At 44.4% G+C, this 15,423-nt stretch overlaps 1 protein-coding gene across 12 annotated transcripts in view; it reads left to right on the plus strand.

Moving 5' to 3' along the window:
* The window catches only part of foxp2 (forkhead box P2), a 117,865-nt gene that overhangs the window by 62,693 nt on the left and 39,749 nt on the right, over window positions 1-15,423 (plus strand). For all 12 annotated transcript variants that reach the window (XM_053861925.1, XM_053861932.1, XM_053861930.1 and 9 more), the window contains one exon: window positions 13,619-13,708. In XM_053861925.1, the coding sequence (XP_053717900.1) occupies window positions 13,619-13,708 (90 nt within the window). The remainder of the gene's footprint in view (window positions 1-13,618; window positions 13,709-15,423) is intronic.

The following is a 15,423-nucleotide window of genomic DNA, read 5'->3' on the forward strand; positions in this document are numbered from 1 at the left end:
AAAAAAACCCTCGTCCGAAACCGAATGTTGTGGTTGTGGTAATTGATCCTCTCTCCAAATTCCACTTCCCAACGTGTATATATTACACCATGGGAGTGAGGATGACCAGCAACTAACAGTATGTAAGATGTATGAATAACATGCTGGAACACGTAAGCGGGTCTTGATGGCGAGCTCACTCAACTTCAAGCCGCTAACTATACCATCTCCTCTGATGTGACGTTATACCTTTTAGTGGCGTGGGCCAGTGAAACCAACGACAAGTACACTCCTAGTTTGTCTTGTTTGCGAGACTTTTTTGCTGAGATCTAGTCGGAACCGCCAAACACCAACTCGGCTGCTCTTCTTTATAAAGATCTTAGTTGGATGCAGAAAAAGCGTAATGAGCATGGATGTTGAGAACTTGTAAGACGGAGAAGCCCAGAGATCAGAAAACCTTGACTTGTCTCTCTGCACCCTTGTTGTCTGCTATGCCTATTTGTCAATATTTGTTTTGATAAACTATTATGTGCTTGCCTAACACAGAAAATATCTTTTTCAGAAGTTGCACTTGTTCTGAATGAGAGAACACTTAGAAGCCTGTATAAATGTGACAACAAAACATTTGAATTTCATTTGATTTGCATGTTCGTGAAATGTCTTGATTATAACTTGAATACTTTGAGAATTTTGTTATTGATCTATTATTTGAAATGCATTGATTTTTGTGAGTTATGCACACAGTCAAAGCCATAATTGCTTGTTTGGTGTTTAGTTTTTTGTTTTCAGCCTTTGTGTTCTCATTTTTAGTTTTCGGTTTTGGCAAAATTTCAGTTTATCTCCAATGTTGATGCCTTGATTCATTACCAGAACCTGATGCAATATAACAGTCTGGTTTTATTATCTGTCAGACCCAATCTGAATTGACTTCTGTTGATTTTTACCTTTTTCTATAAAACTTATTTGCACCTCACTGGCATTAAAACAGAACAGTTAATGTAATCACAAAATGTCCCAAAGGGCTGCCACATCAATCGCGCATCAGGACAGAACTGTCGTTGAAAAAGAGCAGCAGGAGATATTTCTGCCACAAATGCTCGGATGGAGCCGTACGTCGTCATGAAAAATTATTTCCCTTGTTCACTGAAAAGGTGTCTGCAGCTTTTATGTTTGACTTATTTACAATGAGCTCCATCCTTCCTGCCGTCTCCTGTCGGTCCCTGCTGAGTAGTACATACAGGGCCAGTGACATATGGGCCTGCAGATCCGCGCAGGCGATGACACTGAAGATATAGTGTGTGAATGACAGCGAGGTTCCTGTTTGCTCAGCCCCTTCCCCTGATGAAACACAGTATTATTCTATTATCCACTACTTCCTCCGTCCTCGCTGCCGTCCGTCCTTGTCTCATTCCCCTGCTTGGAGGAGCCCTGTCTGTCCGTCTCATGCTTTAGACACATTACATGCGGCCTCCTGGAATTTACAGTGGTGCACTCCCGGTAACTCCATTTCGCAGCGGTTTCCCCCGAGAGAGCGGCGAAATGTCAAGACTTGAAAGAGAAAAGAGGAGAAGAAGGGGGGACGAAAGGAAGACGAGTAAAAGAGCAGATGACGGCGGTATCGAGAGGAGCCAAATGTGCTGGAAATAAACATTTATGGGTGTTTTATGCTCCAGTGGTTGGGAGCTGTGAAGGCAGAAGGACGCTAGGTAGCACTAAAAAGAGTTGGCATCCCTCGTTCGTCATGTGCAGGTGTGTGGGGAGGGTCTACACTGGAACAGCACTTGAATTTTACTGTCTTAAAAGTCACAAGGACGGCAAGTGAACTGAAGCACGAGCACCCACACATTAACACATTATGATGGCCTGACTTTAAGGTTCTTTGCTCGGGGTTGCGGTATGTCCAGATGAAGGTTCATTATTATTGCAGTTTTATTCCGCAGTCATCTTAAGTGGGTTCCCATGACGTGTTGGTAGATTTTGATAAAACCTGGTTTCGTCACATTTTGCAGAATTTGCTGTCCCGTAGTGGGGCGACTCTAATTGTTAAGATGCTGGAATTTGTCAACCGTAGTGGATTAAAGACCAGGAACCGAAGCAGTTGTGACTTTGTTGAGGGATTAGATGGTTTCCTGGAAGGAGCAGATTTGTGGTCTGTAGTGGAATGGGCTGACAGAATCTCAACTTTGATCTTCGACCTAGACGCAGGCTCAGTTCTATAAAAAACATTTCACCTGCCCCATTCAAGTTCTGTGGGATAGGGTGGTTCAGCAGACATTCATGTGCTGAGGTCTCAATGCAAAGTGTGTGGTTTTGCGGAACTGTCTGAAACACCCACAACCAACACCCACTGGAGACCCAAAACTACCTGTAGTCTTGGACATCCCTAAGCAGCCAACTTAAAGACATTCTTCCAAATTGAAGGACACTCATGTCATATTCCTAACATCCCCATCAAATCTATATACCTCCCTACGATGACAGCAACCTCTTCTCCAGGAGGCTTCTCCTAACTCATTACCCACTTGCACAAGGCTCAGCTGTCTTGTAGGGGAGGAGGAGTTGCAGAGGCTCACAACTCTACTTCTCTAACTTGATCTTTTGAACGTCTGGTTTTAGATCAGCAAAGTGCACAGAAGCAGTGCCTTTGAACAGTAACCAATGACCAGCACTGTACCCTACCACCACAAAAGGGTAAAAAATGTTTTTGTTTTTTGCAGAAGGTGCAACTTTTCTCTCTATTGATCATGAAATGCTACTCTTTTAAGCTGGATGTCTTCTGTCACAACTAAAATGACTTGCGTTTTGTAACATTGTTGACCAGATGCACAGTTTTACCGACAGACATTGGTTGGTTTTAAGACAGATGTCTTTGCAACATTTCATCAACCAAGTCTGGATTGTTGAAATCATCTTGTTTGTCTTCCCAAAATACGATGTTGATGTTGACTGAATAAAAGCAATTTATGAAATGCTCCATTCGACTTCGAGGACGTCTAAGTGTAAAGTAGTCCCACAACTCAATTGCGCTCTCATCTTTTGACCTCACCTCTTTTCTTTTCTATTTTTCCCCAAGTAGCGCATTACCCCTCTGATAAATGAACTTGACTCGGGGTGAACCTCCTCAGTTTAAATAAGACGCAGCCATTCAGCGGCTCATAGTCCCGCGAACGCAGTCCAGGCCCCGGATCAATGGTCACTTCACAACTCATTTCCTTTTGTACGCCTCCCTAACTGCCCCTGCTTCAGCTCTGGGAAATAAATGGTACTGGATCTATAAGTCCGCTCACACAAACACGTACACAGCGGCGCGCACACACAAGCACACTCTGGCTCCAGCTCGATACCCGCCGCTGTAATTTATTTGCCTGGCTGGTGAGAGGTGTATCATCTTTTGTGGGCCTCACAATCGAAAACAGGCATTCTGTCATTGTTTGTTGCCACTCCCCTGTCATCGGCTTAAACAGAGCGACGGTCGTTAATATGGCGGGGTGGCGCGTTACTGTCACATCGCCTGAATATATACATGTAAATACCTGTGTTTGCTTGTAATGTGGAGTTAACGGGAGCAGAGCACACAAGGTGATGCATGCCTCTCTGTAAACTCGCCCCTTCCCCCTGTCTGAAATGAAAAAACCCCAAGTGGCTTACAGTCATTTGATAGGCCACGACACCACTATCCATTTAACAGAGCTTAAAAATCCTACATATGCATATGCCGGCTGTCTTAAGCTGACAACCAAAAGACAGGATTTGCTAGAAGGCAGCTTTGGAGTGTTGTGAATTTAACAAGCATGTCTAGTATTACAGTTTCGCTTCGGTTTAGCCATGAATAGTAACAAATCAGAGTCTGAGACGACGGTTTGTTGTGGATGCCAGCCCCCCTCCTCCTCCTCGCCTCTTGAACTCATTTCAAAATGACTTAAAATCGTCTAATATGACGAGCCGCGGCATCGCTAATGACATCGTACAGATTGCAGGTATCATCAAAGTTTTCCCCAACTTTCCACTCTGTCACTCAGATTACCTTCATCCCTGACCCATTTTTTGGAACGTGTGACTGTCTCCAGTGTTGTTTGTCGTTGTAATTCCAGCCGGCTGTGAGCAGGAGGTGCTCCTCATGCACGCCCCCTCCCGCCGCTCCGTCCAGGACTCTGTATACATATGTAAGAGAGCCAGTCAGCCCTCACGTCTTTGCGGCTTTTCATACAAATGTGGTAAATAAGCTCGCGCTGCCGGGAATTGAAGGATCCAAACAGACGAGTTGACTGACATGTTACTTAGTGTTGGCTTTGGCTCTCTTCACTGGAGGCTTTAGAGCTGGGGCTGTTGCATTTACAGCTGCAGCGGCCAATTTTAAAGGCCTTCGATTGCTGTCAAGGTGTTCTGACGTCTGTATCAGGTGGATGTTTACACGCTGGATTATGACCAGACTTCCTGGGATATCTGCTTTAGATGGGTTTTGTCTCAAGCTAATCTGTTGTTTTGAGCTCTGATCATGGGAAGTTGCCAACATACTGCACATTCTGCTTCTATGCATCTATGAGGAGTGAAGCGAGCGAGTTCGGCACTCGTCGCTTTGTTAGAGGTTTCAGTCAGAGCTGAAGGCAGGTGGCGGAAAGAGAGTCCTGCAACCTCGTATATATTGTGGACACCAGATGTCCCCAAGGTGCTTCATACCCTCTGCTTAGGGTCATCTTTTTCAGAAACTCAGACTCCAGTACTCCAGTAACACACAGTGACATAGTTGTACATTTCACTGCAGTGACAAGAAATACTCAAGAAATTCCGTTGTCAAGTGAAGAGCACATCAACTTGAATTCTCTCCCTGACAGCCACCGGCAGGAAGACTTACACCAAAGATGTCTCCTAGTTGGAGGTTAATAACAGGAGTCACCCCACGGATCCCCCACAACAACAACCGCTGCTCTCCAACCGCTTGCCAGTCCTCATCAGGACTTAACCGCCGCTTATTTACCCTCCCTGCAGGACTTAGCCAGCTGCAATTGATCAGCGATAGCTCTGGAAAGCTGCTTGTTCCACACCGATAACGGCGGCGCATATGCAGAACATGCTTTGTGGGCTCAGCGCAACACTTCAAGCTCGACTAGACACTAAGCTGATATTGGTTTCACGCCGGTTGCAAAATCTGAATGAACACCGTGCCAGCTGATTTGATTTCTCCTGCATATGCATTTGTCAGAAGTTTACATGATAAATATACATTAGCCGGCCGGCGCAGCCAAGCGTGGTATTGTTTCAGCGATACCATTCTTCATACATACCCCGTCACCCCTTTGGACTTCATCATCCAATTCTCCGCGATAATCGAGATCTGCTGTGAACTGGAAATGGATTTGTTTTCAGAAAACCTCTTTCTAGGAGGCAAAACATTCTTTTGTTGGCCTGTGAGGAGAAAATCCTCCTGAACGGCTCCATTTTTCAAACAGTTTGCGTGTCGTGACATCATTTTCAGTCTTGAACAAACACAATCTTTCTCACCGTTCAGTGCTTGTCTCGCTTTCACCACGATCTAATTATTCGTCTTTGACACAAATTTCAACCAGTGCTTTTATTTTTTAATAACCGCTGTAATTGCCACGTCCTCCTGCGGAGTGATCACGCTTTTGGCACATTTATCAAAGCTCAGCCAACACACACAAAAAGAAGTGGGGGCTCGTCACACAGGCGAGCGTAAGTGTGCGACAGAGTGATAAATTTTTCTTGTTAGGAGAAATTACATCCACTAACTTGAGCTACTTCAGCATGAAATTGAAAAAGAACAGTTGTGGTGAATTTCCATTCTTGATTCAATGAGAGATGCAGATTAGCCCTGCGGAGATCGGGCCGCCAGCAATCGCTGTTGCTTGTTCTCAGAAGCGTGATATGGAACGCTGTTTAGGGATGTATGAAGAATGCCTCAATCTGTCGAAGAGGAATCGCAGGTGGCTTCATCTGAACGCCTGTCCCCATGTTGGCATTTTGAAAAGTTTAATCTTTCCCTTCGCAATGTCATTTTAGAGACCCCAGACTCGACGGCCAAAATTTAAGAGTGAAATTTTGGATGTAGTTGATGTTCCATTTTTTCTGATCTTGTTGTACATTGGTCTCCCAAGATGCTCTCTGGCCAGGATGAAGTAGCTAAAAATCCAAACCCCTGGTTCTGAGTCATGCGCGAGGGACACACTGGTGACTGAGGTAGGTCTTCAAATGGGTCCAAGCACAGTCCGTATACAAACGGTCCTTTAATATTCAGCAATGGTCGCAGTATCCTCACTGATATTAGTCAACCATCAACCTGTCTCCTGGACAGGGTTGGTAGTGGAGCGGGGGAGCATGGCGGACTGATTGATAGACGCTGCGTGTCAGCGAGGACGGCAGATAACTGTATCTTCTCCAGCTCACTTAAAGGTCAAACACGCATCCTCGTAATTGGAATATGCAGAGGTATGATGGAGGTGCGAGGCTCGCTGGAGGGAAGAAACGGAGAAAAAAGCGGTTACGTAAGACACAGAAGGAGCAGCGAAACAATCGCCCTGTTAATTAAGAAAGCGCCACCTATATTTGGAGACGCCACTGCTTCCTCTGGAACAACAACTTTGGATTTTGTGTGGAAAGTTTTCTGTTTCTCAAGTTTGATGGTGGGTTTGTGTTTGTGAGGTAAGCGTGCTTTATTTCATTTATTTATTTCTTATTTTTCTGTAGACAAAGTAACTGAAAAAAAGATGAACAGATTCAGTTTTCAGCAGATATTAATAACAAATAACATACATTTTGGTGGTGTTCAATGAGATTTCAAATGCTGAGATGTCCGGTCATGCAGATGAAACAAATATAGGGGAATGATCCTCGATGAATACTGATATATAGGTAGAAATGCGATATGTCAGAGGTCTGAAACTCTCGTACCAGCATTGCACCCATGACAAATGTCTGTCTCCATTTCAACGTCTGCTTTCCGTCCGTCTGCTTTTCTGTTCAGTGTCAATGTTCCGGGTCAGACTCCTCTCTAATCGACCCGTCAACGGGGTAACACTTACACTCAGCATTTAACCTGATCTCAGAGACTGACTTGGAGCACAAGTGTATTGACCCGGAGGCCCCAAGACACAACCAAGGAGGGGGTCACACAAATCTAAAATCTTAGCCAAGTACCTTTTTTTTAATGCTGATATTCTGCTCCACTGCCTCTTCTTTTATTGACTGTGTTGACATACCTGAGTGCTTCTTACTTCCAGCAGCATCTATTGGTGTTGACAAGACTCAGAGTTTCTGCCTCTTGCTGCCCTGGTCCGGTTTCTCAGTCGCCCCAGGCCATGTTTTCCTTTGCGGGAGCTCCTAATAAGAGCTTGTCAACAAAGAGAGAAAAAACAACTCCATTGTCAGGGGCGAGGAGTCAACGCTGATGTTTCCTGACATGCAGCTGTTGAAACTCATTTATTGGCTGTAAAGAAGCTTTTTGTGTGGATGCTGGTTTGTGGGGCTCCAGCACGGACTTACTGTGTTGTTAACCTAGAACTTTCCATATTCGTGTTTATTTAATCTTGTTATTCTAATATTTGTCTTATGTAAGCTAGCCGCTTCAAGCTTAATGACAAAGCTACACAGCCATTTTGAAAATGCATTAAGATGATTTATTATGTTTAAAAAGCATCTATTTTTGCCTCCACCCAAGAACCACTCGGCCCGTCAGTTGAAATGACTCCATGCGCCATATTTATTTGCAAACCTTTGGTATAGAAACTTTAGGAGTTACTTTGGTCACAGATCCTTTTCACCTCTGCTCTCGACAGGAACTTCAGAACTTCAAATTGGATAAAGCCTATATTGTTGCCGTATTTAGATCAGTGCCGCAGACACTTGACCTCTACTTCCTTATAGCCGAAATCGCACAAATACCAACCTCCATCGCTTCCTTTCTCTCCCGTCCGTCTCTATTTTCCCTTTGTGATGGTTCGTATTGTGGCACTCCTCAGCTGTCAGCCTCTAAAGGACTTCCAGGAGAGCGGCAGTAGATAAAGAGAGCCGCTGAATGGGTTCGCTGTCACCTTATCTGAGCGGCGCCGGGTCAGAGGAAAGACTCGGCTTTCGGCAGCCAAGGGAGATGAAGAGGAGTCGCGGCCCACGGTTCACGCTTCGGTGCTTTCAATCACAGTGCCTGCTCATTCCACAGCCTTGCATGTTAACATTACCACCGCAAGATAGCGTAGCTGAGGAAAGCAAGCAACATGTGGAGTCCATGCTAATATTAGCGTGTTAAATAATACAAAAACCCTTTCCACTTTACCAATGGCTGCCAGCTTCGTGGTGGAACTGATGCCCCACCCACTTCCAGTCGGCTCCAAAATTACGAACCACTTATGTTTTTTATTCTTATTCTTATTATCATTATTATTAAGCATAATGTGTTTAAGCATATATTATCACATCCGGGAGTCTTTACAACATTTGCAAATACATGAATCCTAACATTCAGCTTCAGGAGCCAAGGAGCTAGCCATGGCGGAACTGTTAGCTCACAACTATGTTGAGTTTTATGGTAGGTTTTCTGGACTCCATGAGTTGGAATTACAGACTTCACTCAGTTGTGAAACTTCCTTTCCCACTCTCAAACCCACTTAATCTGAAATGGTTCGTCTTTTAAAACGCAGCCCCTCCCCCCCACTTCTCAGAGCAGCGCTCCGCTCTTTCTTCTTGGGGTAGGAGCGAGCGAACTCATCTCGCCAACCCTCTGGGGAGGGCGTCGCCATGCAGCTCTGTTTACTGTGGCAGAAAGTTAATATAAATTTTCATCAGTGGGGGAAGTTTACACGTATGATTCTATTTGTCCTTCATTATTAGCACCTGAGTCTGGCAGGGGAGGCGTAATTGTCTACAGACGCAGCCAAATAGATGCAAGGGGAAGGCAAATAAGCACACTCCAAAAATAATTTGATGCTTGTGTGTTGCAATCTGCCGCTGAAGGAATTCTTAATCTTGAAAATCAATAAACAAGAGGCAGTGTCGGGGGAGAGACAAAAGGAATTATTATTGTGATATGAGGAGGAAGGGGGAGGAGAACCCAAAGAGCACCTGAGCAGAAAATATAAAACGTTTTATTCGAGGGAATTCCTTGATGGGAACAATATGTCACAACAAACCAGCCGATCCGTTTCCTTTTTGGGGGGGATCTGGAACATGCATGTTTTACGTTCGTCCAGAGAACCTCGCTGCTCTCCCAGGACTACTTATATTTATACTCTTCAGCTGTGTACATTCCAGATCCTGTTTCCTCTCTTCCTTCCTGATTTACAAGAATCCTGACAACAGGTTATATTTTATCACACTGATTTAGTTGTACCACATTGTAAGATCCAAAGCCAAAATCTGAAGAAGTCATGCGACTTAAAAATACAACTCGCAGGCTCTGGATAACTTGTGAAGGACATTTAAGATTGTACAGAAGTGATCAGTAGTACTTATCCTTCGATAGTGACTTATGTTTCTGTTGCGATGTTGTTCTAATAGAGTACTCTCAGACTGTTGAGCAATGAAAAAGTCTTAATCTTTGCAGCCAATCAGTTGTGTTTTTGCTTAGCTAGCTTGTTTACCTCCATGTCTGGATGGTTGCACCAGTTCCATCCACTTATCTTCAGTCTCCTGACGTGAGATCGAGTCAGCGGTCGGTTCCTCTCTACATTTGTGTATTTGTGGCACCAGTGTTGGAAGAGGAGCTGTCATGGCTGTCGGCACGACTCCGCTCTCTGACTTCCCGGTGACAAACACAACTCCTGCAAACACACACCCTGTCTCCTCAAGACTCATTTCTTATTGATCAGCGGCTGACGCGGTGTGTTTACAGCCCCGTGTCGTCATCCTGATACCTGCCACACGCTGCTAATAACAACAACTCCCTGCCTGACCTGATCTGCGCTGTCCAAACACAATGTCACAGCTCATCAGATGTGTCCAATTCTGATGTTGCGGTGGTCTCCGGGTGGATTTGGCAAATAATAACACAAAGAAGTGTACGATGCCTTCACCAATGAGCAATCTCAAGATTTGTAATGGCCCGGCTCGCTTGCCAGCACGGCCTGCTAATGTTTTCATGCTTGTTTAAGGTCTTTGCATGCTCTGTACAAAGGTGCTTTGTGACGGCGCACCTTATTACCCCGCTCTGTGTGGAGTCTAAACACTGGGGTTGGATTCTCCGTCGTCTTCCTCCCCGTCATTCTCCCTTCCACATGCCTATTAATGCGGCGGCGGAATGCCTGTGTAAACATTCTTGTTTCTCCGTCCGTTTCGCATAATGGCGGCCCGTATCGCCTTTCTCCTGACCTCACTATCTGAAACCAATTACGCTGGATCCATTTGGGCTGAATCTTATTTTCATAAGGATCCCGGTGTCGTGGCTCTGTGTGTTATTTTCCCTCCTTCTCCATCCTCAGTGATGGATATCAACATCAAATATGCCTCTGAGTGCCTTGTTATTTATATAGCCGGGCCAGCGCTCTTGTTTTTTTTCCCTCTTTCACTCTGTCTTGCTCCTTCGTTTCCAAAGAATGTGTCACATTGTGCTGTTTATTCAACGTGTGCATTAAGAGAGTTGGGCTTGTCATATTTTCCTGCATAGCAACCAGGTTAAATAGACAGATTCCTTTCTCCTTCAGAAAAGTTTGCTGACTTTTCCTGCCTTCTTTACCAAGTCACCAAGTTCTCAGACAAGCAAAACTGGTGCGGCCAAAGTTTGACTGAAGTTTTCTGGAGATAAGAGTGATCGAATGAGCTCAACATCCTACCTGAATATGCTTTTCTGATTCATATATATATATATATATATGATGTCTGGTATAGGAGAAGAGAAAGTGATAACATTTTTTCAGTTTGTTTTTTCAAATTAAATAATACCAGTCAATATTATCCTTTAGTAGGACAAAGTATACACATACAAATGATTAAAGTAAATTCACACCTTCAGAAATATTTAGAATGCATAGTTGTGTCATCAAAAAACAACTACAATTGAGGTGTGTTGCTTTGACTCACTCAATTTGCATCTAAATCGAGGCACTTTCCACTTCCTCGGAGGAGTCACTGATACCTCCATGAGTTAGTGTTGGTCTTCTGAGGTCTGGGCGCCGTCGTTTCTCCTCCACCTCTCACGCTGGAGCCTCCCTGGACATTTAGCTGCAGCCTCTTAAAAACATATGTCTGTACTTCGGCAATAAATCCGGTAGATCCCGGTAGCTCCCTTGGCTCTTGGGTCTTTGGGCCGAGTCTTTATTGATTCACATGCAGATAAACATTTCCTCCTGACAGTGACCTCGCAGGTGCTTTGCGTGTGATTCCTTTCCCACTCCTCGCCGCCCACGTCTCAGTAACCTGCCATGACTTTGATTGGTCCAATCACAGCGAGATCAATTAGCCCCATGTTTTAATTAGCTGAGTATAATTGCTCCGCCAGCTGTCAATGCGTTGTGTGTTTGGAAAACACAAATGAGCAATTGATGACGACAAAGGCGACAGGACTTTGTTAAATAACATCTGAAATGAAAACAGAATGTCAAATGTGCTTTGATGTCATTTGGTTATTGGCTACAATAGTGTGAAGGTGAAGAAGGATTTGTGCAGGAGACCACTCAGGTCTACACTGATGTTACGAGGCATCAATACCTACAGCTCTGAAGAAAGAAAAAATACTGGAAAAAAACCCTCAAATTCCCTCATCACTTCAAGATTTAGAAATATAGTATTTAGTTCATGAAATTCTGCAAGTCTGGCACACAACCTTCCTTATATAAAAAATAAAACCACCTTCTTTTGACTTCAAAATTCACTTAAAGCAGTGGTAACCAACCTGGTACATCATTGTCCTACTTTGAGTCAATTGCAAGCAGTTGTCATGCTATTGTAGCTCGTCCCACTCTATGCGATGTACTATGTTTATGCAATGAAAGATGAGGGGGACCTGCTGCAGTCCTGCCTCTTATGCCACTGCAGTTATCAACGCTACATCATTGAAAGGCATTTAGGAAGCGCTTTGGATAATGAGATCGACTTGTGGATCTTGTCCCACTCGAAACATGAGAGGTTGATCCCCATTTAAACAAAGGTTTTGACCACTAACTTTAAGATTTGTGAGGCTAATCTTAGAGTTGTGGTACTGAATTTACATTGTCTTTTGTATTTTCAGATACACAAGTTGTGTTTTAAGTATAGAAACGTTGCTTTCTTACTTTATACTTCACAGTCAATAAGTTACAGTGAGATCTGTTTTCATTGTTACTCCAATGGCTGTGGTCACATAATTTCACAGTTCATGATTACTATTATTTTTGCTCACTTTTTCATAATTGTGATCATTTATTTCAGCATTAAGCTCATACAATGCCAGGACGATAATGTTGTATGCTTTATGTGGCCATTTACGAATTTCTGTTTTATGTTTTGATGTAGTGGCAGTGACATGAAAGGGGAGGAAGTTATTGTTGTGCCATGCACAAATAGACCAAGTAACTGTACTGTCATGGACTGTCATGGGCAAAAACACATTTTGCACCAGATGAGTATTACTTTTATGTTGTGAAAGTTGCTAAAAATAGCTGAAGATTTGGAGAAATTTCAGAATGATTGGTGTGTATGTGGTCGATATGCACACACACACACGCGCACGCACACACACACATACAGCAGTGGCGACAGAGCTCCTCTTACTGAGGAGACAGATCAATGCAGTTAGGACCGAGTGTAACGTGTTTGTTTACCTGAGTTCGGAAAGTCTGGCTCCTCCTGAGCAGACACACGCGCACGCACACTCACCTACATACACACACACAGACACACACCTCTCTTTTCATAATTGATCGGGGTGGCTGCATCCCTGAGGGGTTAAGACATGGCAACTTTTTTATTCCTGCTCTCTCCTCAATCTCATTGCTGCGCCTCCTCACACTCGCCTCCCTCGATTCCTCGTGTTTGCTCAGCAGCTCAATGTACCAGTTCAAACACCGTCCCCACCCACTGGCGCCGTACGCGGTCCTGTCGAGGCGGCCGTCGTCATGGATACTGTCAAGCGACCCGCAACTTAAAAACCCGCTCACTGGCTGGCTCTGACTGTTCTCCATCAAAGGGAAAGCAGCTGTGAAGTTGTTGTGTTGTTTCCTGGAGTTGTCGTGTTGCAGAATTCTCTTTACTCGCGGACGCTTTTATCCATCCTCTCTGAAGAGTCTAGAGAAACTCAGCAGTCGCTCACCTGTTAAGCTTGCTGGGCGGCAAAACATAGATGTGGTGTTGTGACGACTTATTTTACACAGTGAAGGGTGTCTTGTCTTTTAGGACAACAGGGTCAAAATTCCATCGCAGGGACCCCAATTCTTCTAAAGCACTGGTGAGAACCCAGAAATAGAACCTGAACTTGTGTATGAACGTGGGCCTGCAAGCAATATGGAGTCTCTTGCAAACATGTATTTATATGGGATACATATCGAAGGGTGAAAACTTCAGACAATCAATTCCTACTCTCTGGTTTCGAACCAGAAGCGGATCAAATAAAGTGGGGTCCGCCTTGTTATGTCTTTCATCAGATGAGTTCTTTTTCATTACAATCATCTCTGCGGTCAGTGTCTCACCCACGTTCCGTTTGTCTCCCTCTGTTGTGTTCCAGGCTCTACAAGCGGCGAGGCAATTACTCCTGCAGCAGCCAGGCAGCGGCCTGAAGTCTCCAAAGAGCCAGGACAAGCAGCGTCCACTGCAGGTGACGCCGCCCCGTCTAATCTCTTAAGTCCATCCATAATACATGCTCTCCGAAAAAGATTTCCTCTGTTCCGCAAGTGTGTTTGATTTGTCGACACAATCCCCCGACCTGTCGGCAGAATCCTAAAGACGGACAGACGGGTCCCCGAGAGGCGGGACTGTTGCACTGACAACAAGGATGATGACACAACTGCAATATTTTAATGTTTAAATAATCCCCATCTTTTGTGGATCGGAAAACAAGTGAAGTGAGTTTTTGGTTCTGATCAAGATGAGTAGACAGTAGTTGTACCAAGGCCAGCCTGCTGTGCACCTAGTCCAAGCTTTTAGCTAGGAGGGCGTCTGCAAAACATGAAAAAATGCTGGTAAGCTACGGTCGCGAATCAGGCGGCCAAGCAACGGTCGAGAATCGGGCGTCCATTTTTTCATGTTTTGCAGACGCCCAGATGCCCTCCTAGCTAAGAGCCTGACCTAGTCAGACCTGATTCGGTTAATGTCCTCAGATGACCTAAATAACCCAAAAATATAACTTGAAATGATCTTTTCATAATTGACGATGCCATTCAAGTTGAGCTGGGGGAAAACAAGCCAACGTCTTTGGCAGAACGTAATTAGGTACACAGGGTTGTGAGCCCAATTGAAGGTGTTGCCGTTGTGCGACTGAAAAAATATCAACTTGCGAGCCTGACGCCAATTTCTCCTTCATTAATGGAATCTGCAGATCCCCTAATGAGGTAAACCGTTGCACCTTGATAGCACTTATTAGCAGGGAGAGGACACAAACTCCCTCTACGCCGCCTCAAATAGGCTCGAAAGACGTATCAGGAAAAAAAAATAACACAGAGCAGATGTCAAGGGAGCTTATGTAATTTTAAAAACCCTGAGTGCTGGCCTTGTTGACTCCAACCAATACGGTGAAATGAGAAAAACCTCCACAACAGGCGTGTTAACGTGTGTACGTGTGAGCGCTTACTAGCCTGACCTTTTCCAAATAACTGACAACAGAAATAGATGTCGGAGTGGATCAATGAGGTAAATTAGCAGTGACAAGTGGAAGTGGCAGGCGGTTAAAATTAGATGCCGCTTGACTTTCAGATAACAAGGAACCTTCTAGTACTTCAGAGTCGAGAGCCGCGCAACTTCAGCCTCCAACTCGTCACATATTTTTGGCAGGTAACCTTTGAAGGTACCAAAAGAGCGTAACAATGTCAATTTTCACTTCTCATACAAACTGAGTGATGACAAGGGAGAAACTCGATCGTCAGGACGCATCAAGTTAGATGGAGCGACGCAAACTCCAAAGATGTCTCCGTGAATAGTGCCAGTCACCCGTGTGGGTCTGTACTTTTAAGGAAACACTAATACAACGATCTGGAGTCCAGGTTTCTGAGGATCAGTAGCTATGTTTATCGCCTGACCAGGTGTTGTAAATATGCAAGATTGCCAACTGAGGCTGTCTCCACCAATTCTTCTGCTATAGCAGCTTCTGTTTTCATGTGTGGCAACTTAAATTCACTTGTGAATTTCAGTGCTTCAGAGTCAATCACTTCTCTTTAGCGCTGCCAAAAGTGTATCTCTTGACATATCTAACCTGCATCTTCTTAAAGGATGCCAGTTCCTGCTAAGTCACTCAGCTCATTTGGATACATGAATTGTCTCCTATTCATTCCGTCATATTTGACCTGTCAAACCAGACCAATGAAATCAGAGGTGTTT

The sequence above is a fragment of the Synchiropus splendidus genome, chromosome 4 (genome assembly GCF_027744825.2).
Source record: "Synchiropus splendidus isolate RoL2022-P1 chromosome 4, RoL_Sspl_1.0, whole genome shotgun sequence".
NCBI lineage: Eukaryota > Metazoa > Chordata > Actinopteri > Syngnathiformes > Callionymidae > Synchiropus > Synchiropus splendidus.